Below are 24,782 nucleotides of genomic sequence, written 5' to 3' on the forward strand. Positions count from 1 at the left end.
TGCTGCTGCTGCTGCTAAGTTGCTTCAGTCGTGTCTGACTCTGTGCAACCCCATAGACGGCAGCCCACCAGGCTCCCCCGTCCCTGGGATTCTCCAGGCAAGAACACTGGAGTGAGTTGCCATTTCCTTCTCCAATGCATGAAAGTGAAAAGTGAAAGTGATTAACTACTTCTTTTTCCCTACATGGATAGCTGAAGCATCTGGATTCCTCATCTGTAATGCTTGCTCACTCCTCTCTCTAGTAACACCTGCTGACTCCTGATAGTTTGAGATGCAGCTCCTACTCTCTGAGCCTCAAATAGTCTCATCTGTTAAAAATAATAATTCCTGCCTCAAAGGGCTACTGAGTGTATCACAAGAGCTGATACCTAGAAAGTTCTTATCAGAGTGTGTGGTGCATGCAATAAACATCATGAGGACCACCTATATTTCTATTTCTTTGGAAGGGAAAGCATTCCCTGCTGTTTCAACAAGTTTCAAGGAAAGGAGTTTAATCCTAACAAATCAATAAAATTTATCTTTGAAAAGTATCCTTGACATGAAGGCCTCTGTATTTTCGCTATTTCAGACATTTCTACTTGTGATTGGTGTGGTGGGCGTGATGGTGGCTGCAATTCCTTGGACTGCTATACCTGTGATTCCCCTTGGCATCATTTTCTTTTTCCTTCGGCGATATTTCTTAGAGACATCACGAGATGTGAAACGCCTGGAATGTACAAGTGAGTATCAGGGCTCTCAGGTTGGGATGGCAGTGTAGTCTATCTTCCATTTATGCCTCAATTAACCAGACCCCTGAAACTCTGCAGACTGTTCTATGGGATTTCTCACTGTTAACATTAGGTGATTGAAAGTTATGGCCCCTGAGAGTAGGTTTGGCCCTTAAGGCAAATGGAGCTGGTGGCGGGTCAGCTGCCCTTTGCATTTTATCCCAAGGAGGATGGATGTGAGCACCATGAAGACAAGAACCATTTCTGTCTTGTTCATGACCTATGTCCTAACACAGAGTATCCACTCTGTTAATACTATTCTTGAAAGTATTTCATCATGTTGGAACTAATGTAGAAGGAAAATAGAGAATTGTTCTTCAAAAGAAAGCTGAGCACTGAAGAATTGATGCTTTTGAACCATGGCGTTGGAGAGAAGACTCTTGAGAGTCCCTTGGACTGCAAAGAAATCTAACCAGGCCATCCTAAAGGAGATCAGTCCTGAGTGTTCATTGGAAGGACTGATGTTGAAGCTGAAACTCCAATACTTTGGCCACCTGATATGAATAGCTGACTCATTTGAAAAGACCCTGATGCTGGGAAAGATTGAAGGCGGGAGGAGAAGAGGACAATAGAGGATGAGATGGTTGGATGGCATCACTGACTCAATGGACATGAGTTTGGGTAAACTCTGAGAACTGCTGATGGGCAGGGAGGCCTGGCGTGCTGCGGTTCATGGAGTCACAAAGAGTTGGACACGACTGAGTGACTGAACTGAAAGTTACCAGAAATGACAAGGAAAGGAAAAGATTAGGGAAAGGAAAGGAGACCTCAGGAAATATATGTCAAAAGTGATATATTTGAAAAAAATATTCTTTCACATGTTCTAGTAAGTTGCAGTTGTTAAAAGTATTGGATAGATGTGTGTTAGTCACTTAATCATGTCTGACTCTTTGAGACTGCATGGTTTGTAGCCCACCAGGCTCTTCTGTCCATGGAATTCCCCAGGCAAGAATACTGGAGTGGATAGCCATTCCCTTCTCCAGAGGATCTTCCTGACCCAGGGGTTGAACCCAGCTCTCCTGCATTGCTGGTGGACTCTGATATCTAAGTCACCAGGGGAGCCCTATTGAAAAGATAAGCCCTTTATTTTCATGTCTGCTCTTTGTCATTTTCAGTATTTGGGGTGATAACCACACTGTTTGAAAGCTGAGTAGGGAAGAATTGATGCTTTTGAACTATGGTGTTGGAGAATACTCTTGAGAGTCCCTTGGACTGCATGGAGATACAACCAGTCCATCCTAAAGGAGATCAGTCCTGGGTGTTCATTGGTAGGACTGATTTTGAAGCGTTTGAAACTCCAATACTTTGGCCACCTGATGTGGAGAGCTGACTCATTTGAAAAGACCTTGATGCTGAGAAAGATTGAGGGCAGGAGGAGAAGGGGACAACAGAGGATGAGATGGTTGGATGGCATCACCGACTCAATGGACATGGGTTTGGGTGGACTCCGGGAGTTGGTGATGGACAGGGAGGGCTGGCGTGCTGCAGTTCATGGGGTCACAAAGAGTCTGACATAACTGAGCGACTGAACTGAATTGAACCACACTGTTTGTGTTCCCCTTTCTCAAAGCTATTCATATAAATGATGCTGAAAATAATCCCCTAGGAGAACACAGGAGGGGGATCGGCTCAGTATGTATTTAGTTGATAATTCCATTCACCTTCCTAGTTTTAGAATAGTGGGGAACAAAGGCGTCCCTGGTGGTCCTGTGATTAAGACTCTGTGCTTCCACTGTGGGGGCCACCACTTTAGTCCTGGTTGGGAAACCAGATCCTGCAAGATACAGCAAAAAAAAAAAAAAAGAATAATGGGGAACACATTTTATGATTTATTAGTCTATTCTACGGGTAATCACAGATGATGAAATAATCAAATTTTTCTCTTATTATTGCACACATTTCATCAGTATTAAAACAAAAATAAGGAAAATAGATTGTTATATACTTTTAAAAGTTATAAAAATAACCAAAAAGTAAGGAAAGAATATGTTTGCATCAGAGACCTCAACCTTGAATAATTATTGGAGATTAATACCAACTTAACCTTCTAGAAACCAAGCCAAGAACAGACTCATGTTGAGTGTCATGCTTCTCTGTATCTACTAAGTGGAAAAAAATCTCAGTTCATCCCGTCAGAGGAGTTGTTTTATGGTGGCATTTGTATGTTTTGTTTTTAATAATAAACACTTGAGGTACTTACCTTTATTTGCAAAAAGAATAGTGATCATCAGTTTCATAAAATCTGTAGAAGACATTTTCATTCATCAAGAGAAGCAGCTAACCTCCTGTGAGGTCGAGTTTGGCGAGGTGTTTAGATGGATGGGGAGCAGTAGAGTCCAGGTGTGTGTGCAGTTCTACCTATATGACTCAGTGGGATGGTAGGACCTGGGGAGGCAGAAGAGGAAGTGATGAGCTCCATCCAGTCTTCTGTGTAGACACGGTTCAGACGTTTTATGGTTTGAGACCACTCATGAAATGAAGTCATTCAATAGTCTTGTTGCAAAGCAGGTCTCTGGCACATTGAGAGAGAGGTTGTTCCAGAAAGAATATTTGACAGAATTTTTGCGTGGGGCAAGAGCTATTTCCCATTCACATGGAAGTGGAGAAATGGGCTCCTTCTGAGGCTTTTGTCAAGAAGCAGTACAGGATTTTCTCAGTATTTGATCTGAAGAGTCTGAGAACTTTGGCACCATCATTGTGGATTATTTGGATTTTTTGCACCGAGTAGGCTGAAACAAGTTAAGTTCAGTTCATGTCAGTGGCTCAGACGTGTCCGACTCTTTGCGACCCCATAAATTGCAGCATGACAGGTGTCCCTGTCCATCACCAACTCCCAGAGTTCACTCAAACTCACGTCCATCAAGTTGGTGATGCCATCCAGCCATCTCATCCTCTGTCGTCCCCTTCTCCTTCTGCCCCCAATCCCTCCCAGCATCAGAGTATTTTCCAATGAGTCAAATCTTCTCATGAGGTGGCCACAGTACTGGAGTTTCAGCTTTAGCATCATTCCTTCCAAAGAACACCCAGGGCTGATCTCCTTTAGAATGGACTGGCTGGATTTCCTTGCAGTCCAAGGGACTCTCAAGAGTCTTCTCCAACACAACAGTTCAAAACACATCAATTCTTCGGCGCTCAGCTTTCTTCACAGTCCAACTTTCACATCCATACATGACTACTGGAAAAACCATAGTCTTGACTAGCAGACCTTTGTTGGCAAAGTAATGCCTCTGCTTTTTAATATGCTATCTAAGTTGGTCATAGCTTTCCTTCCAGGGAGTAAGCGTCTTTTAATTTCATGGCTGCAATCACCATCTGCAGTGATTTTGGAGCCCAGAAAAATAAAGTCTGACACTGTTTCCACTGTTTCCCCATCTATTTCCCATGAAGTGATGGGATCAGATGCCATGATCTTCGTTTTCTGAATATTGAGCTTTAAGCCAACTTTTTCACTCTCCTCTTTCACTTTCATCAACAGGCTTTCTAGTTCCTCTTCACTTTCTGCCATAAGGGTGGTGTCATCTGCATATCTGAGGTTATTAATATTTCTCCCAGCAATCTTGACTCCAGTTTGTGCTTCATCCAGCCCAGCGTTTCTCATGATGTACTCTGCACAGAAGTTAAATAAGCAGGGTGACAATATACAGCCTTGACGTACTCCTTTTCCTATTTGGAGCCAGTCTTTTAGTCCATGTCCAGTTCTAACTGTTGATTCCTGACTTGCATACAGATTTCTCAAGAGGCAGGTCAGGTGGTCTCGTATTCCCATCTCTTTCAGAATTTTCCACAGTTTATTGTGATCCACACAGTCAAAGGCTTTGGCATAGTCAATAAAACAAGTTAGACAATACATTTAATCCAGGTACCCCATCCTGCACACCTCAGATAACCATATGCGGTAGCCAGCTGATTAGAATGTTTATGTTCTCTATCTGGTGGTGGTGGTGGTTGTGTTCAGTCCCTCAGTCGTGTCTGACTCTTTGACCCCATGGACTACATGTAGCATCCCAGGCTTCCCTGTCCTTCACCATCTCCCAGAGTTTGCTCAAAGTCATGTCCATTGAGTTGGTGATGCCATCCAACCATCTCATCCTAGGGCTGAGTGGATGGTCACCTGGTCCCCAGCCCAAGCTGTCCTCCCCCAGCTGAGGGCTTCCCATTCTCTCTGAGCCCCAGTGTCTCACAGAAGGAAGCCTGCTCCTTCCTTCCTTATAGAATTGGGAACACTAAACACAAGAGGAGGTTCTGTGTCTTTACCTATTTGTACCTCAACTCCTTTAAATGTGCAGTGCCCAGATGCATGTTGGTACTGGCTGAACTGTCATCAGACAGGCATTCAGATACTGGACCAAAAAGTGAGGACCTGAAAACAGTTTGGAGTTTCCCCCTTGATTATTTCCCCATCATTTTATAAAATCTCTGTAGCCTCCTGTAAGATGCATTACTAACTTCCCATAAACAACCTAATTGTACTAACAGGTCTTCTCTAGGAGACACACAGGTAACAAAGTGATGTCAGTATTTCCTGCTGATACAGCACAAGTTATCACTCACCTCAGACAGAGGTCACAGGCTCACTATGTGCCCCTGACAACAGCAAGTTACAACCTCATTCATGGGAAGAATGAAAACCCCACCAGAAGTGTCCTCCCTGCTTGGCAGCATGCAGCCCACCTGTTCCCTGATAGGCAGGAGCCTGACCTTGGTGCTTGTGGTCAGTGTGCTCTTAGAGAAGAAGGCAGGAAATGAATGGTCAGTCATGTGACACCAAGCCCAAATCCACATGAAGTCACTCAAAAGAGAATGGCCATTAAGGCCACTGTCAGATTCTAAAAGATTGATGTGTCACATGCCACAGTGACCTCAGAATACCAGGACAGGTATCTAGCAGACAGCTAATAAAATGTCCATCAGGTTCCTGGAATGGAAGTCAAGACTGTTCAAAGGCTCCTCGTCTGTTGGGTCCTGTGGGCACAAGGGCGGGGCAGTGCCAGGTGCTCTGTGACCCACACAGAGGCTCCTGGCACAGGTGCAGAGAGAGGCCCACGACAGGGGAGGCAGCAGACTGTCCACTCCCCTTATTTATCTCACCATGTCCTGTGTCTGGCTCTGGTACAGGATGGGGGATGTACTGACTCTATCCCAGCCCTTAGGTTACTCATCTAAGGAGGAGACGGCCCACAGGTTACTCAACAAAATTCAGTGTGGTGAGGACTCTAATTAGGAATTAAATTTTTTTTTTTTGTATCCTTGACCATGTATTTGTTTTTTTTTTTTTTCCTAATTTTATTTTATTTTTAAACTTTACATAATTGTATTAGTTTTGCCAAATATAAGGCTACTGATTCAAAAATTAGTGAACAGTAATTACTCACCCATGATAAATAATGAAATATTACCATTTTCAGCAACATTGATGGACTTGGGAATATTATTATTTGTAAAGTAAGTCAGAGAAAGATAAATATGATATCACTTATATATGGAATCTAAAAATAATACAAATGAATCTGTACACAAAATAGAAATAGACTCAGAGACATAAAAAACAAACTTACAGTTGGCAGAGGGGATTGGGAGAGAGGGAAGAACAAGTTAGAAGTATGGGATTAATAGACATACTGCTATTAATGTGTCAGATAGACAACAACAGGGAATTACTGCAAAGCACAGGGAATTTTATTCAGTATCTTGTATTAACCTGTAATGAAATAAAATCTGAAAAAATAACTGAATGACTGTACTATATACCTTAAACTAGAACATTATTGTAAATCAACTGTACTTCAATATATTTTTAAAAAATTGTCAACAATTTCCACCTGATGAGATGCCAGAAGAATTTGGAGGGAGGCGTGTGTGAGAGGATCTTGATGAAAGAACAATAATTTCTTTATCTAAATCTAGCTGTGATTTGAACTTGATCAAAGATAGTTTCAAGGAGAAGCTTTCATTCCCAGGTCATTAAAGTGAAGCTTGATGTGAGCAGGACTTTGAGGGTCACATGGAGGATTCTCTTTGATGGGATGTGTGACCACAGAGCCCGGGAGGCAGTGGGTTTCCTTGCATCCAGCCTTCTTGACCTTCTCTGTCTCTGCTTCCCCAGCATGGAGCCCGGTATTTTCCCACTTAGCATCTTCTCTCCGGGGACTCTGGACCATCCGGGCGTATAAAGCTGAACAGAAGTTTCAGGAACTGTTTGATGCACACCAGGATTTGCACTCAGGTCTGTAAGTTTCTGGAGATGTTTTCAAAGGATGGGATGTGCTCCCTTCTGAGGCTGACCTCCCTCTCAGGTGGCCTGGCTGCCCACACCTCTCTCTGTGTCACTCCTCATCCCCCTCTGCCCACCTGCCTCCCCCACCCCTTCCTCTCAGCATCCCCTCAGTGCTCCCTTCTTCCCTGTCATCCCCTGCTTTTCTCCCCTGACTGGCTCGCATTGTCCTTGCATCACTGTGCCCTGTAGACTTCTGTCTCTTTAGGGTAAGAGTCAGCAAACTTCTTTTGTGTGAAGATCCAGATAGAAAATATTGTAGGCTTGTGTGCTGTACCGTGTCTGTTGCAACTACTCACCTTTGCTGTTGTAGCACAAAAACAGGCAAAGATAATACATCAGAAAATGGCGGTTTCTGTGTTCCAATAAAAGTTTATTTACAGAACCAGGTGGTGGCTGTTCTCACCCTCCAGACTGTGGTTTGCTGACTTTTCAGAGCGTGGAGGGTGGCAGATGTGATTGAGGAAATAATTTCCTGATTTTCCACCCACTTGATTATGTTTTTAATCAGTGAAATTTTTTCCCTAGGTAGAAAATTCAGAATTTCCTCCAAGTCTATAAAATCCAAGCCAAACTTTCCGATAATTATTGTATTTTGAAGATAAAAATGGCATTTTGAAAGTCACATGCAGATCCTGTTAGCTGATGGTCATATAGATACTGGATCCTAAGAATAAACACTGCAGGGCCATATAGTGAGGGCAGAAGGTGCTGGGAACAGTGTGAGCTGTGCTCTCTGCTGTGTGAGAGCTGGGAGCAGTCGGCCCTGTGAGAGGATGATCTTCACGCTGAGGCCCAGCACTGCAGGAAATGCACAGATGAGACGATTCCCCATCTTCCTTCTTCTGATCTTATTTCTGTTGATAACCTGTGGGTTGAAGTTTTCAATTCATGCTTCCTGGACTGATTTCTGTGTGTCTCATACATTGTCTTGTGTTAGAACCTAGTTTTCTAGAATCTTCAGGTTCCTTGGGTATGTAACTTTGCTGTCCTACCTGTGTAAAATCTTCTGTAGCTCAACTGAGAAAATATTCTCCCTCATGAGAAGCAGCTAACATAGTTTTTGTATTACACTTATTATGGTTCACAAATGCAGAGGCTTGGTTCCTGCTTTTGACGACGTCCCGATGGCTCGCTGTGTATCTGGATGTCATCTGTGCCATCTTTGTCACTGTTGTTGCCTTTGGGGTCCTGATTCTGGTAGAAAGTAAGTACAGATGTGAATATTTGTGGTATGTTTACACTTTTTAGCTTTTTTTGTAGTTATTAAACTCTAATCATCATGTCTAATATATACTCTTTGGTTTCAATGAATTGTATTAAAGTGTCTGCAGTATGTGACTCCACAGTGTGGTCCATGAGAAGTTGTTTGTGTCTTAATGAGAACTTTTATCTTTTTTTTAATTTACTTATTTATTTACAGTAGGTCTTTTTGAGGCCATTAAAAAAAATGATTGGCATATGGTTGATTTACAATGTGTTAGCTTCAGGTGTATGGCCAAGTGACTCTGTTATACATATATCCACTTTTTAAAGATTCTTTTTCCATACCCCATGAGCATTGGGGTGAATGTATATTTTTTTTTTTAGTAATTTGCATTTTGATTAATACTTCAAATGAACTGTCTTTTAGAAAATAATTTCTATTTTTCACTTTCAGAGTCCTTAGGAGCAAAGTCCAGGTATGACGTGCCTGCTCCAGCAGACCTTTGGTGCCTTGGGCCCCTGCTTTGGCTCGCTCAGGACATTCTTTCATTTTTATTTTAAGTTTTATTGGGGTATAGTTCATTTACACTGTTGTCTTAGTTTCCGATGTACAGCAAAGTCAATCTGCTGTACATATACATATATCCACTCTTTTTTAGGTTCTTTCTTATGTAGGCCATTACCGAGTTCTCTGTACTGTACAGTAGTTTCTGATTAGTTATCTATTTTAATATTTTATATATAGTTGTATGTGTCAATCCCAGTCTTCCAATTTATCCCTCCCCTCACTTATCCCCTGTTAACCATAAGTTTATTTTCTACATCTATTACACTACTTCTGTTTTGTATATAAATTCATTTGTAGCCCTTTGTTATATTCCATATATAAGCAATATCATATTCTCTGTTTCTCTGTCTGACTTACTTCACTCAGTATGAAAATCTCTAGGTCCAGCCATGTTGCTGCAAATGGTATTATTTCACTCTTTTTTATGGCTGAGTAATATTACACTATATGTATAATAGCGCATCTTCCTTATCCATTACTCTGTTGATGGACATTTAGGTTGCTTCTATGTTCTGGCTATTGTAAATAGTGCTACAGTGATCATAAGGGTGGATGTATCTTTTAGAAGTATGGTTTTCTCTGGATATATGCCCAGGAGTGGGATTGCTGGATCATATGGTAGCTCTCTTTTTAGTTTTTAAAGGAACCTCCATATTTTTCTCCATAGTGCCTTTACCAGTTTACATTCCCACCAACAGTGATGGAGGGTTCCCTTTTCTCCACATCCTCTCCAGTATTTATTGTTTTGATGATGGTCATTCTGACTGTGGTAAGTTGAAACCTCACAGTAGTTTTTTGCAGTTTTTTCTTTTTTTTTCACTGTAGTTTTGATATACATTTTTCTAACGATTAGAGATGTTGACCATCTTTTCATGCATTTTTTTTTTTTTTTGGCCATCTGTGTTTCTTCTTTGGAGACCATCTCTTTTAATCTTCTGCCCATTTTTTGGATTTTTTGTTTATTTATTTATTTATTTATTTTTATATTGAACTGCATAAGCTGTTTGTATATTTTGGAGAGTCATCCCTTGTAAGTCACTTTGTTTGCAAATATTTCTCCCCATTCTGAAGACTGTCTTTGGTATTTTTTATGGTTTTCTTTGCTATGCAAAAGCTTTTAAGATTAATTGGGTCCCATTTGTTTATGTTTTATTTTATTTTCATTACTCTAGGAGGTGCTGCAATTTATGTCAGATAGAGTTCTCCCTATGTTTTCATCTAAAAGTTTTGTAGTGTCTGGTCTTACATTTACATCTGTAATCCATTTTGAGTTTATCTTTGTGTATGATGTTAGGAAAAGTTCTAATTTTATTCTTTTACATGTAGCTGTCCAGTTTTCCCAGCACCAATTATTGAAGAAACAGTCTTTTCTCCGTTGTATATTCTTGCTTACTTTGTCATAAGTGATCATAGGTGCCTGGGGGTTATCTCTGGACTTTCTGTCCTGTTCTGTTGATCTGTATTTCTGATTTTGGTGCCACATAGCATTTGGTGCCACTTTCTGTTACTGTAGCTTTGTAATATAGTCTAAAGACAGGGGGCATGATTCTTCCTAGCTTCATTTTTCTTCTTTCTCAAGATTACATTGGCTATTTATGGTATTTTGTGTTTCCATTCAAAATGTAAACTTTTTTGTTCTAATTCTATGAAAAATGCCATTGGTAATTGAATAAGGATTGCATTGAATCTGTAGATTGCTTAAGTAGGTTGTTTGTTTGTTTGTTTACAGTAGGTCATCGAGGAGATCTTTTTTCTTTTTATCTTTCTTTGAATGGGTTGAGGTCTACATAACTGTAGCAGGATGACCTTCTGAACATCCCAGGTAGTGTCCTGTAGTTGGATACAGAGAACCAAGTTTACTATTAAGCTTTCTGTACAGCTTAGAAAAGGCTGAGGAACCAGAGATCAAATTGCCAACATCTGCTGGATCATGGAAAAAGGAAGAGAGTTCCAGAAAAACATCTTTTTCTGCTTTATTGACTATGCCAAAGCCTTTGACTATGTGGATCACAATAAACTGTGGAAAATTCTTCAAGAGATGGGAATACCAGGCCACCTGACCTGCCTCTTGAGAAACCTATATGCAGGTCAGGAAGCAACAATTAGAACTGGACATGGAACAACAGACTGGCTCCAAATAGGAAAAGGAATACATCAAGGCTGTATATTGTCACCCTGCTTATTTAACTTTTATGCAGAGTACATCATGAGAAACGCTGGGCTGGAAGAAGCAGAAGCTGGAATCAAGATTTCCAGGAGAAATGTCAATAACCTCAGATATGCAGATGACCCCACCCTTATAGCAGAAAGTGGAGAGGAACTAAAAACCTCTTGATGAAAGTGAAAGTGGAGAGTGAAAAAGTTGACTTAAAGCTCAACATTCAGAAAACAAAGATCATGGCATCTGGTCCCATCACTTCATGGGAAATAGATGGGGAAACAGTGGAAACAGTGTCAGACTTTATTTTTTTGGGGTCCAAAATCACTGCAGATGGTGATTGCAGACATGAAATTAAAAGACGCTTAATCCTTGGAAGGAAAGTTATGACCAACCTAGATAGCATATTGAAAAGCAGAGACATTACTTTGCCAACAAAGGTCTGCTAGTCAAGGCTATGGTTTTTCCTTTGGTCATGTATGGATGTGAAAGTTGGACTGTGAAGAAAGCTGAGCGCTGAAGAATTGATGCGTTTGAACTGTGGTGTTGGGGAAGACTCTTGAGAGTCCCTTGGACTGCAAGGAGATCCAACCAGTCCATTCTAAAGGAGATCAGCCCTGGCTGTTCTTTGGAAGGAGTGATGCTAAAGCTGAAACTCCAGTACTTTGGCTACCTCATGTGAAGAGTTGACTCATTGGAAAAGACTCTGATGCTGGGAGGGATTGGAGGCAGGAGGAGAAGGGGACGACAGAGGATGAGATGGCTGGATGGCATCACGGACTCGATGGACATGAGTTTGAGTGAACTCCAGGAGTTCGTGATGGACAGAGAGGCCTAGCATGCTGCAATTCATGGGGTCACAAAGAGTCAGACAGGACTGAGCAACTGAACTGAACTGACAGTTTAGGTTATAGGTTTTAGCTTTAGGGCTCCTTGGATCTCTTGGTTGTAGGGGTCCAGTGTAATGGTGTTAGAAAGAGTCTCTGTAGCAAAAACAATATCCTCACTGCTGTGTGGGTCACAGATGAGGAGTTATTGGAATGTGTGTCATGAATTCACCATCCCTCTCTATTCCATAGCAAGAACCCTGAATCATAGTCTTTAATGCAAAAATGAGAGTAATTTTTTAGATTTAAAAGCATTGCCTTGTGTTGCAAAACCCATTGCCTTGTTTTTGTGATTTCAATTGCAGCTACACTGGACATAGAAAGTGAAGTTACATAATGATAATTGAAGCATAAGGATAAAAATCTGAGCAATGACATCCTCACCTATATTATTCTGTCAAGTGTATCTCAATCCAGGTGGGATTAATATGATAAATAATGAAAATGGTAAGGATCTAAGAGAAGCAGAAGAGATTAGGAAGAGATTGCATAAATACACAGAAGAACTGTACAGAAAATATCTTAATGACCTGGATAACCATGATGATGTGGTCACTCACCTAAGCCAGACATCCTGGAATGTGAAGTCAAGTGGACCTTAACTTCAAAGCATTACTACAAACAAAGATAGTGAAGGTAATGGAATTCCAGTTGAGCAATTTAAACTCCTAAAAGATGATTCTGTTGAAGTGCGGCACTTAATATACCACCAAATTTTGGAAAATTCAACAGTGGCCACAGGATTGGAAAAGGTCAGTTTACATTCCAATCCCAAAGAAAGGCAATTCCAGAGAATGTTCAAACTATCATACAATTGCACTCATTTTGCATGCTAGTAAGGTTATCACTGACTCAGTGGACATGAGTCTGAGTGAACTCCAGGAGTTGGTATGGACAGGGAGGCCTAGCGTGCTGCGATTCATGCGGTCGCAAAGGGTTGGACACGACTGAGTGACTGAACTGAACTGAACTCAAGGTTATATTAAAATCCCTTCAAACAAGACTTCAGCAGTACATGAATCCGGAACTTCCAGCTATACATGCTGGATTTACGAAAGGCAGAGGAACCAGAGATCAAATTGCCAGTATTCACTGGATCATAGAGAAAGCAAGGGAATTCCAGAAAAACATCAGCTTCATTGACTATGTGAAAGGCTTTGACTGTGTAGATCCCAACAAACTGTGAAAAATTCTGAAAGAGATAGGAATACCAGACCATCTTATATGTCTCCTGAGAAACCTGTATGAAAGTCAAGAAGAAACAGTTAGAACTGGACGAGGAACAATGGACTGCTTCAAAACTGGAGAAGGAGAATGACAAGGCTGTATATTGTCACTATGTTTATTTAACTTATATGCAGAATACATGATGCAAAATGCTGGGCTGGATGAAGCACAAGCTGGAATCAAGATTTCTGGGAGAAATATCAATAACCACAGATATGCAGATGATATCACTCTAATGACAGAAAGTGAGGAGCCTCTTGATGAAAGTAACAGAGCAGAGTGAAAAAGCTGGCTTAAAACTCAGCATTCAAAAAACTAAGATCATGATATCCGGTCCCATCTGGGGAAAAATTAAAAACAGTGACATATTTTATTTTCTTGGATTCCAAAAATCTCTTCAAACTGTGACTGCAGCCATGAATGAAAAGATGTTTGCTTCTTGGAAGGAAAGCTATGACAAATCTAGACAGAATATTACAAAGCAGAGATGTCACTTTGAGAACAAAGATCCACATAGTGAAGGTATATTTTTTCCAGTAGTCATGTAAGAGTTGTCAACAGATGTAAGAGTTGGGCCATTAAAAAAGGCTGAGGGCCAAAAAATTGATGCTTTCAAGCTGTGGTTTTGGAGAAGACTCATGAGAGTCCTTTGGACTGTAAGGAGATCAAACCAGTCAATCCTAAAGGAAATCAACCCTGAATATTCACCGGAAGGACTGATGCTGAAGCTGAAGCTCTGATACTTTGACCCCCAGATGAGAAGCGCTGACTCATTAGAGAAGACCCTGATACTGGGAAAGATTGAAGGCAGGAGAAGAAGGGAGTGGCAGAGAATGAGATGGTTGGATGGCATCACCAACTCGATGGACATGAGTTTGAGCAAACTCCAGGAGATAATGAAGGACAGGAAGCCTGGTGTGCTGCAGTCCATGGAGACACAGAATCAGACATGACTTAGTGACTGAACAACTTTGTTCAGTTCAATTGCTCAGTCGTGTCTGACTCTTTGTGACCCCATGGACTGCAGCATGCCGGGCCTCCCTGTCCATTGCCAACTCCCTGAGTTTTCTCAAACTCATGTCCATTGAGTTGGTGATGCCATCCAACTATTTCATCCTCTGTAATCTAACAACTTTGTTAGTTCTTTCTAAATTCATAATATTTTTAAAAAATTATTTATTTGGCTGTACTGGGTCTTAGTTGGGGCGTGCAGGATCTTCAGTCTTAGTTGTAACAGGCAGGACTTTAGTTGCAGCATGTGAACTCTTAGTTGTGGCATATATAGTCCATCTAGTTCCCTGACCAGGGATCGAACCTGGACCCCCTGCATTGGGAGCTCGGAGTCTTAGCTATTGGACCACCAGGAAAGTCCCTCATAGTGTTTTTTTTTTTTTTAAACTATTATTGTCTCATACAACAGAAGTAATATTATGAGTAATACTATCATTACATACAAATGATTTAAATATTATAAAGGAGTCTTCTCACTACTATTTATAAAATAGCTAACTAAAAAAGACCTACTGTATAGCACAGGGAACTCTATTTAATACTCTGTAATGATGTATGTGGAAAAATAATTTTAAAAGAGCAGATTACATATATGTCTGGCTAATTCACTTTACTGTACACCTGAAACTAACACAACTTTGTAAATCAACTATACTCCAATGAAAATCATAAAAATAAAGGAGTCTTCTTTGTAGAGTGACAGAAGGACCTATGTGAGGGGTTGAGAAGTAGACTGACTTTCTTCTTCTTCTTCCTCATTTAGCTTTGGATGCTGGGCATGTTGGTCTCGTCCTGTCACTAACCATCACACTTACCAGTATCTTCCAGTGGTGCGTCAGGCAAAGTGTGGAAGTTGAGAACATGGTGATGTTTATTTTTCTGTTCTTAGCCTTTTCAGGTCTCCTTGCTGTTATATGACATAAAAGCAGTTCTTATGTAAAATAATGAAACTGTTATTTTTACATCATTTTACAAAGTTTTTTACATTCTCCTCCATCTTCTTAAGGGCTTCCCTGGTGGCTCACATGGTAAAGAATCCTCCTGCAATGCAGGAGACACAGGAGACTCAGGTTCGATCCCTCGGTTGGGAAGATCCCATGGTAAAGGGAAAGGCTACCCCAGTATTCTTGCCTGGAGAATCCCCATGGACAGAGGAGCCTGGAAGGCTACAGTTCATGGGGTTGCAAAGAGTTGGGCATGACTGAACAAGTTTCACTTTAACTTTCCATGTGCTTAAAGTTAATGTAAAATAAAATATACACATATTTTTCTCAGTCATGTGTATGCCATGTCAGAAGGTTTTGTATTCATCACAAACTGTCTTCAAATACAATAAATGTCTCTGTAGGAGGGAGGTTCTGAAATTCTGGAGACAATGTAAGCTAATTTCTTAGCAGCTTGTTTGCATTTGTTTCTTAATGGGTAATTCCTCATTTTTGGTAAAAGAAAATATTCCAATATTTTGAGGTTTATTTAATTACTATGTTCCTCCACCCATCTCCAATTTTATCGTTTGTTTTTGTGTGTGTTGAACACCGAATTTGCTGGTGGCCCTTCTTCCTGGTAGGATAGGCTCCCTCTCAGAATATGCTCTCTAAGGTGTGGAGTCATGGTTGTTTAGAAGAAACATTATACACTTTTGAATATTTGTACATTTTCCTAAAGGGAGAAAAATAATAAAAATGAAATTTTTCCATATCTTTCTTCTAACAGAGTAGAAGTAGTGAAAGTCACTCAGTCGTGTCCGACTCTTTGCGACCCCATGGACTATACAGTCCATGGAATTCTCCAGGCCAGAATACTGGAGTGGGTAGCCTTTCCCTTGTCTAGGGGATCTTCCCAACCCAGGGATCAAACCCAGGTCACCTGCATTGCAGGAGGATTCTTAACCAGCTGAGCCACAAGGCAAGGCCAAGAATACTGCAGTGGTTAGCTTATCCCTTCTTCAAGGGGAACTTCCCAACCCAGAAATTGAACCAGGGTCTCCTGTATTGCAGGCAAATTCTTTATGAACTGAGCTATCAGGAAAGCTCATAACAGAGTAGAAAATGACTGATTATTAAAATGAGGTTTGATGATCATCCAGTTCTGTTCATCTGTAACATGTGGCCCTTCTGTGGCCACACATTACTAATTGGTGTCCAAAAGTATTATTTTCTTTGAAAATATTCTTTTTTTAAAAAATTCAGATGTGAAAGGAGGATCAATAAAATTTTACCATGCATTTCTTTAATTTTTTAACTTTAATATAAAATTGAAGGAAATAGTCATATGTAAAAGTGTTGAAGATGATGAATAAGTTTTAAATCATCCAAGGCCTTATCAGACTCCTACTTCTGTCCTTTGTGGATGCTGAGATCTAAATCTAGATCTTTGTGGTTGTTGTTCTGAACTGTATAAAAGCAGAAGGTTTCATTTACAATGTCTGGACATCTATAAACAAGACTCTCTGATACTAACTCATGAGATGTCATACGTGTTTCAGATGATTTCAGTAGAAAGGGTGATTGAATACACAGACCTTGTGAAAGAAGCATCCTGGGAACTTGAGTATCGTCCACCACCATCCTGGCCCAACAAAGGAATGATTTCCCTTCACAATGTGTACTTCAGGCATACATCGGATGGGCCCCTGGTATTGTGGAACATGTATCCAAAATTTAACCCAGGACAAAAGGTTAGTTTAAGCCATTTGCCTTTTTAAAATCTAAAGATTTAGCACCACATCTGCTCTTGACTTCTTTGTCAGTGTGTCAGGGGGACTCTGTTCCTAATGGATGCAGATTAGATCAGTGACATTGTAGGCTAATCTTTCTTGGAAACTGACCATGGAATGGGGATACCAAGAAATTTCTTCCCTGTGTCATGAGTTCCCTCATGATGGTTGATGGGCTCTAGGATCCAGGGCTCCATCTTAACCTTATTCAGGACACTATATGTGACATCTGATTATTCATACAAAGTCTGGGACGTCAGCCTTGTCTTCCTGGCCCTAACTCTCCAATATTTCATTCCTTGCCATATTTACTTGTTTGTATTTCTGAAATCTTCTCTTCCTCCCATGGTGCCCTCTGGTTGCAGCCTCCCTCTCTGTCTCTTAGCCCTTCCTGTAGCCTTGTCTTCCACTCACCCACACTGAGCTGCCATCCCCCTGCCCTCCCACCACAGACTGCTGCTTTCTTTAGCACAGATCTGATCCTTACTGGCCTGGTGAGCTGCTGCTGGAACCATAGCATAGCTTCAAGTCCACTCCAGCAGGGGCCATGGGGTGAGCTGTGTCCACCAGAGAAGAGCCTCAATAATAACCCAGTCAGCAGTGAGGAATCATGGTATCAGATGGAGGCAAGGTCTAGAGATTGGCTCAAAGTCAAAAGCAAATTGATGGGATCAGAGAAGATCTGTGTGGGAGACGGCAGAGAGGCTTTGACCTGGACCTGTCAGCATCCATGTCTGCTTGTGATGTTCCTTCTGCACTCAGTTTGAGGCCCTCAGCTGGGATCAGGACAGAATCCTGAAGAAGAGACTGAACTGGACAAGGTGTTAGGAGCTCTTCCCCACCTCCCTCTGCAGCCAGTTTGTTTGACACACACACACCCCTGAACTCGGATTGTGTGTAGTTTCTCCCAAAGCACCACGTCCTCCCTGTTCGCAGTGCACATGCTGCCCCTCAGCCTCAGAGACCCAGACCCTCTGTCATCTGGATGGTGAAAATCTCCTCATTTTCTGAGTCAATCCTAGTGCATCTTTGAGATCCTCAGTTCTTCCTTCGTGTCGTATATATTCTTTCAAGATAGCATTTATGGTACAGCTATATTTATAGCAGCCAAAATTTGGAAGGAACTAAATCCTTATGTGAAGCATTATTCAGCCTTAAAAAGGAAGAAAATTCTGACCTGTGGATAAACCTTCATGACATCTTACTAAATGAAATAAGCCAGACACAAAAGGAATGAATACTCCAATCCCATTTGTGTGAGATTCCTAGAGAGTAAAATCCAAGAAGACAGGAAGTAGGATGGTGGTCTCCAGGGACTGGGGGAGGGTAAATGGGGAGCTGTTTATTTAATGGGTATGAATTTCAGTTTTACAAGGCAGAAAAAAATTCTCAAGCTTGGTTGCACAGCAATGTGAACGTACTGAACACCAAACTAACCACTTAAAAATGGTAAAATAGTTAAATTTTATGTTATGTGAATTTTATCATAAATAAAAGAAAAGATAGCACCTGTGGCATGCTTTGTAATTTGGGATCTGTATCTCATAGTACCTTGAGGCTTTGTAAAATCAGGGAGCATCTTGTTTTCATATTTGTTCCCAGAAAGTAGCATTCTGCAGGGCACAGAGAGAGTACTGAGGGACTTCTGGTTGTGAGGCTGAGTGAGTTATACAGGTGTGAGCAAGCAGAAACCAGCACACACACACACACACACACACACACACACACACGCGACAACTCCGTAAATAACTGAAAGAACTGCTCTTTAAAACTCCTACCACCCCACAGACCCATCTAGTGGAAAATAGCTATAATTTAATGCATTATTGATTAATGCAAAGCCTTTGACTGTATGGATCACAATAAACTGTGGAAAATTCTGAAGGAGATGGGAATACCAGACCACCTGACCTGCCTCTTGAGAAACCTATATGCAGGTCAGGAAGCAACAGTTAGAACTGGACATGGAACAACAGACTGGTTCCAAATAGGAAAAGGAGTACATCAAGGCTGTATATTGTCACCCTGCTTATTTAAGTTATATGCAGAGTACATCATGAGAAACACTGGGCTGGAAGAAGCACACACTGGAATCAAGATTGCTGGGAGAAATATCAATAACCTCAGATATGCAGATGACACCACTTTATGGCAGAAAGTGAAGAGGAACTAAACAGCCTCTTGATAAAAGTGAAAGAGGAGAGTGAAAAAGTTGGCTTAAAGCTCAACGTTTAGAAAACAAAGATTATGGCATCTGATCCCATCACTTCATGGCAAATAGATGGGGAAACAGCAGACACAGTGTCAGACTTTATTTTTGGGGGCTCCAAAATCACTGCAGATGGTGATTGCAGCCATGAAATTAAAAGACAATTACTCCTTGGAAGGAAAGTTGTGACCAACCTCAGTTCAGTTCAGTTCGGTTGCTCAGTTGTGTCCAACTCTTTGCGACCCCATGAATTGCAGCACGCCAGGCCTCCCTGTCTGACCAACCTAGACAGCACATTAAAAAGCAGAGACATTACTTTGTCAACAAAGGTCTGTCTAGTCAAGGCTATGATTTTTCCAGTGGTCATGTATGGGTGTGAGATTAGGACTGTGAATAAAGCTGAGTACTGAAGAATTGATGCTTTTGAACTGTGGTGTTGGAGAAGACTCTTGAGATTCCCTTAGATTGCAAGGAGATCCAACCAGTCCATTCTAAAGGAGATCAGTCCTGGGTGTTCATTGGAAGGACTGATGTTGAAGCTGAAACTCCAATACTTTGGCCACCTCATGTGAAGAGTTGACTCATTGGAAAAGACCCTGATGCTGGGAAGGATTGGGGGCAGGAGGAGAAGGGGATGACAGAGGATGAGATGGCTGGATGGACATGAGTTTGGGTAGACTCCAGGAGTTGGTGATGGACAGGGAGGCCTGGAGTGCTGTAATTCATGGGGTCGCAAGGTGTCAGACACAACTGAGTGACTAAACTGAACTGAACTGAATGAATGAAACCCTTGTAACATAAAAGAATATTCAATTTAATGCCTAAATGTTACCCAGGGAGCAGCTTCAGTTAGTCACAGGGCAAAAGCTGGTCCTAATTATTTCCAGTTCCATTGTAGGTCAGGAAAAAGGTGAACTACTGTGTCGGGAAAATATTAATCACAGCTCTTGATACAATCTTTCCCTCAGAGCACTGTGTGTGATGTTTACTTACACTCAGACAATGTGTCTGTTAGGTTTTCTGTTGTAAATGTAATTCTGTTAACCTGTACTTGTCTTAAATTTTCCCCAAAGCCATAAAATATGAATTATCTAAGAAACTCTGTAGTACAACTTAGAAACATAACAGATTCTTCTTCTTCCTTCTTAAAACCTATAAATCATAGGATCATTGAGATTCTAAAATGTTTGAGGGAGAAATGAATTTGGAGACTGAATTAATAAATTCAGTAACTTGACTTTTGATCTGTGCCTTTGTCCACTCTCAGTATCACTGTTAGCTTCATTTCTGTGTTTGGAAATTATACCCTGGCAGTGTGTTCATGAATTGATTTCACTCCACCTGTGTACATCCCAGGCTCGGTCTCCTGTTCACCTGTCCCAGCCCTAGTCACTCCAGGACACCCCTTTGGTGTTGGATTTGATTGAGAGAGGCTGTTGTCAGAGGGTGGGCGATGGGGACATGGGAGTGAGCCAGCCCAGCAGAAGGGAGGCTTTATTTTCTTTCCCTCATTTCTTCTTCTATCCCAATTCCTAGAAGTTACAGTCAATAGGAGAGTATAGTAGGTACTATGCAGAATTTTAATTCACAGAAGAAATAGCAAGTGAAAATAAAGAACTAGGACTTGCCTGGTGGTGCAGCAGATAAAAATTTGCCTGCCAAGGCAGGAGACACTGGTTTAATCCCTGGTCTGGGAAGATTCCACATGCCACTGAGCAACTAAGCCCTGCACCACAATTACTGAGCCTACATGCCACAACTACTGAAGTCTTTGCTCAGCAACAACAGAAGCCCCCTCAGTGAGGAGCCTGTGCACTGCAGGAGTAGCCCTCACTTGTCACAACTAGAGACAGCTCATGCAAAGCAATCAGAACCTAGCGCAGCCAAACAGAAAATAAATAAATAAACATGAGGCAAATAGCACCCTAGACTTCTTGGTTAGAGTCTGAACATGAGCTTCATTTTTCATTTAGATGATTTTGTGGTTGATTTGATCATTTTAGAGAGTCCTGAACAATAAAGTATTGTCCAGTTCTTGAGGTAGATTGATTTTGCTTTGTTTTTGCTCACAGCTATTATTTGGATGATACGGTTTTACAGATGCTTAGTAGACCATGCTATAATGTACAAAAATATTAGTTTACTACTTTTTCCCTTTTTTACATAATATTTTCTTAAAAACCGCTCCCTTCACTCCCAGATCATCCCCTTCCCTTGCTGGCTTCCTAATTCCCTGTGTCTCAGACTGTGGTGTCAGGGCCAGCAGCACCTGCCTCTCCTGGAGCTTCTTAGAAATGCAGAGTCTCAGGCTCACCCAGACCTCTTGACTCAGATTCATATCTGAACATGACCTCTTCCTTTCTCTCCCATGGACAGTTTTTGATGAACCTGTGATTCTCAAGAAATGTTCTTTGACAGTTTGAAATTGAACTCAAGTATTCCCAAATCTCTGTTGCGGCTGAGCAAGAGGCTCTAGAATGTTCTGTGGCCCTAGATTTACTTATTTTTATGCTCTATAAATTGCACTTTTACATTATAATCTAATTCTGTGTGATTCCATCACACATTTGTGTGTGATGAATTCCATCACACATCACATTATTTGTGTCTTTCCAGTGGAGTCTGTCTTCATTACAGGCAGTTTTCATCCTGCTCTCTGTTGTTTCCCACACCAGTCTCTTGCAGGGACTGGAGGGATTTCCCACAGACTCAGCCCTGCCTGGACCTGGAGTCAGAGACAGCCCCATGTAGCAGTGTATATTCGGCTGTTTCACAACCTGATGGGATCAAAAATGAGTCTTTCTGCCCCAAGCAGGGCATGAAGTCTGTTTGGCCTATTCCCCAGGCACCATATGTCCCACTTATGCAGATTTCTCTCTCATTCCAGCTGTGGGTGCTGGTTCTTCCTGCTGATGGCTAGTCCACCTGCCTGCAGGTACCCTCTTCGCTCTCACTTGCCACATATATGCCTGTGTCCACGTCATGCTTTAACTCTCTGACCATAAGATCTCTATGGTGGGCCTGTTTCTTTAACTACAACTACACTTCTCCCCACTTTCTCTGTTCTGTCTACACAGAGGGGCATGATAAGTTGTCAGGCCATCCAGGGGATAAGGAGGCCCATCAGCAGATGGAAAAGAGGCCAACATATGTGGATTTGAGTCACATCCTGCTACTTATTAGCTCTGATATTCAGACAGACTAATTTATCTAAACCTAAATCTTTTCTTATGCAAAATGGAAGTGAAAGTATGTAACCTGTAGGCCTGATGTACAATTTAAGATAAGACATGTAAAGCACCAAGAGTAAATACTTGGACAAAAATGGTCATCATTTTCATAGGGTGTAAAATGACCATAACCACTTATGCTGTGGAAAGTGGTTTCTGTCCCGTGAGAATGAGGTGTTAGCCATTTGAAGTTGTATTTATGGCTATAGGATCCATCTGCTGTGTCTGTCTCTGATTTATCTTATACCTAAATAATATGGTAATAGATTTCCCATAAATTTCTCTGGCCTGAGTTAAAAATCTCAGCTCCAAGTGGAAGTTTCTTTGTCTCAGGGCACCACAGGTAATACAAATAAGAAAAAGTCAAATCCAACACAGATCCTGATGTCAACATATACAGTCTAGTTGAAGAAACAAGAAAATGGCTATATTAGCTTTGTAAGCTAGAACGAGATCACAATTTTTATAGATGTATATAAAAAATGACATAACATCTCTTAGAGTTGGAACAAACCCACGTGAGGAGACATGGAGAGCATTTCCAAGGAATTAGACATGTGAGACGGACTTAGAGATGTGTGGTTAGGGTTTCAGCAGGTGGGAATGCATGTGAAAGGCATTCCAGGAGGTGGGACCAGCATAAGCGAAAGTATGATGTCCTGATACAGTGAATGAAGACATAGACACCTGCAAAGCACTCAGGAAAATGAACTACAGAGTGTGTAACACACATTTTTACATTCAACCCTCACCACTACCTACTGGTGCCAAGGAAGCTGACTCATGTACATGAAGAATGGAGAGGTTAGAAGGACAGTTTTGTAGAAGAGATATCCTGGGGTGGAGTGTTGAGTGCTGAGCTGGAATTCAGAAGTTTAATCTGAGAAGTGAGAGCACATGGACCAGAGTAGGCATGTGCACGGGACGGGGAGCCAGGAGCTGTTATGCCTCCAGCAAGACATCCTGGGAAAGTGATTCCACTTCTTGGAATCAAGTTGATGTTGACTAAAACAAAGCTATATCACCTGGATTTGTGAACATGCAGGGAAATGGGTGGGAGCAGAAAATGGAATTATACTTCTGGGGGTAGTTTAGCAGTTTAACAGCTTCCTCCTGAAAATGTTCATACCTTGTTGTTGTTCAGTCACCTAGTCATGCCTGACTCTTCGTGACCCCATGGGCTGATACACACCAGGCTTCTCTATCCCTCACCATCTCTTGCAGTTTGCCCAAGTTCATGTTCATTGTATCAGTGATGCCATCCAGCCATTTCATCCTTTGTCCCCTTCTCCTCCTGCTTTCAATCTTTCCCAGAATCAGGGTCTTTTCCAATAAGTTGACTCTCTGTGTCAGGTGGCCAAAGTATTGGAGCTTCAGCATCAGGCCTTCCAATGAATATTGAGGATTGATTTCCTTTAGGATTGACTGGTTTGATCTCCTTGCTGTCCAAGGAATTCATACTTGCTGTTCAAGGGGTTCATATTTGACTCTCAGCAATTGCACATCTGAGAATGTATGTGAAGAAAATGGTTGATTGTTTGCAAAGATTTAGCTTCAGGGATATTTAAGACAGTTATTTATAATAGCTAACTGTTTGATGCTGCATAAATATCAAGCAGTAGCTGCTGCTGCTACTGCTAAGTAGCTTCAGTCGTGTCTGACTCTGTGCGACCCCATAGATGGCAGCCCACCAGGCTCCCCTGTCCCTGGGATTCTCCAGGCAAGAATACTGGAGTGGGTTGCCATTTCCTTCTCCAGTGCATGAAGGTGAAAAGTGAAAGTGAAGTCACTCAGTCCTGTCCGGCTCTGAGCGACCCCATGGACTGCAGCCTACTGGGCTCCTCCGTCCATGGGATTTTCCAGGCAAGAGTACTGGAGTGGGGTGCCATTGCCTTCTCCGATCAAGCAGTAGAGGATTTGTTAAATAAATGATCACATGTACTATAATATTATGCAACAATTAATGTAAATTTTTATGAAATATGAAATGAAAGCACATATAACAGTATGTTCACATTAATCCCATTTTGTTTAAATATTTGAACTTGTATCTTTAAGAACACATCCAAAAAAATAACAACAGCAACAACAAAAAGAACACATATAGAAGCCTAGAAAGTAAAAACATCATTTTAAGAATTTTTTTTCAGAGTGCTGGGGCATAGCTAGTATTTATTTACTTTTCAAATTCATTTGCACTGATTATGATTAAGGAAAGAGTTTATTTTGTTTTTTAAACACTGTGAGCCTGGGAAAGATGTAATGAGAGTAAGTGGGGGAGACGGATGAAGGGGTGGTTTTCTGTGGAGCATTGGGTGTTGATTATGTTGAGTTTGATGCGTGAAGAGAGATCCTGGAGCAAGTGTCTAACAAGTTGTGTTACCATCAGAGAGCAACCTGGTTGGAAAAACAGAAAGGGGCCACTGCAAGCAAATAACAGAAGATTTTCTTTAAGAGTCTTTATAATTGTATCTATTTCTTTATTTTTGGCTGGGCTGGGTCTCTGTTGCTGCTCGGGCACCTCTCTAGTTA

General features: G+C 41.3%; 1 protein-coding gene across 1 annotated transcript in view; it reads left to right on the forward strand.

Annotated features, from left to right (window-relative positions):
- The first annotated feature begins 505 nt into the window (after positions 1–505).
- The window catches only part of LOC113889392 (multidrug resistance-associated protein 4-like), a 36,587-nt gene continuing 12,310 nt past the window's right edge, over positions 506–24,782 (forward strand). The window contains exons 1-5 of the mRNA XM_027536073.1: positions 506–719; positions 6,871–6,990; positions 8,135–8,245; positions 14,859–14,959; positions 16,581–16,772. Of these exons, the coding sequence (XP_027391874.1) occupies positions 539–719; positions 6,871–6,990; positions 8,135–8,245; positions 14,859–14,959; positions 16,581–16,772 (705 nt within the window). The 5' untranslated portion in view covers positions 506–538. The remainder of the gene's footprint in view (positions 720–6,870; positions 6,991–8,134; positions 8,246–14,858; positions 14,960–16,580; positions 16,773–24,782) is intronic.

This window comes from Bos indicus x Bos taurus, unplaced genomic scaffold, assembly GCF_003369695.1.
Source record: "Bos indicus x Bos taurus breed Angus x Brahman F1 hybrid unplaced genomic scaffold, Bos_hybrid_MaternalHap_v2.0 tig00011924_arrow_arrow_obj, whole genome shotgun sequence".
NCBI lineage: Eukaryota > Metazoa > Chordata > Mammalia > Artiodactyla > Bovidae > Bos > Bos indicus x Bos taurus.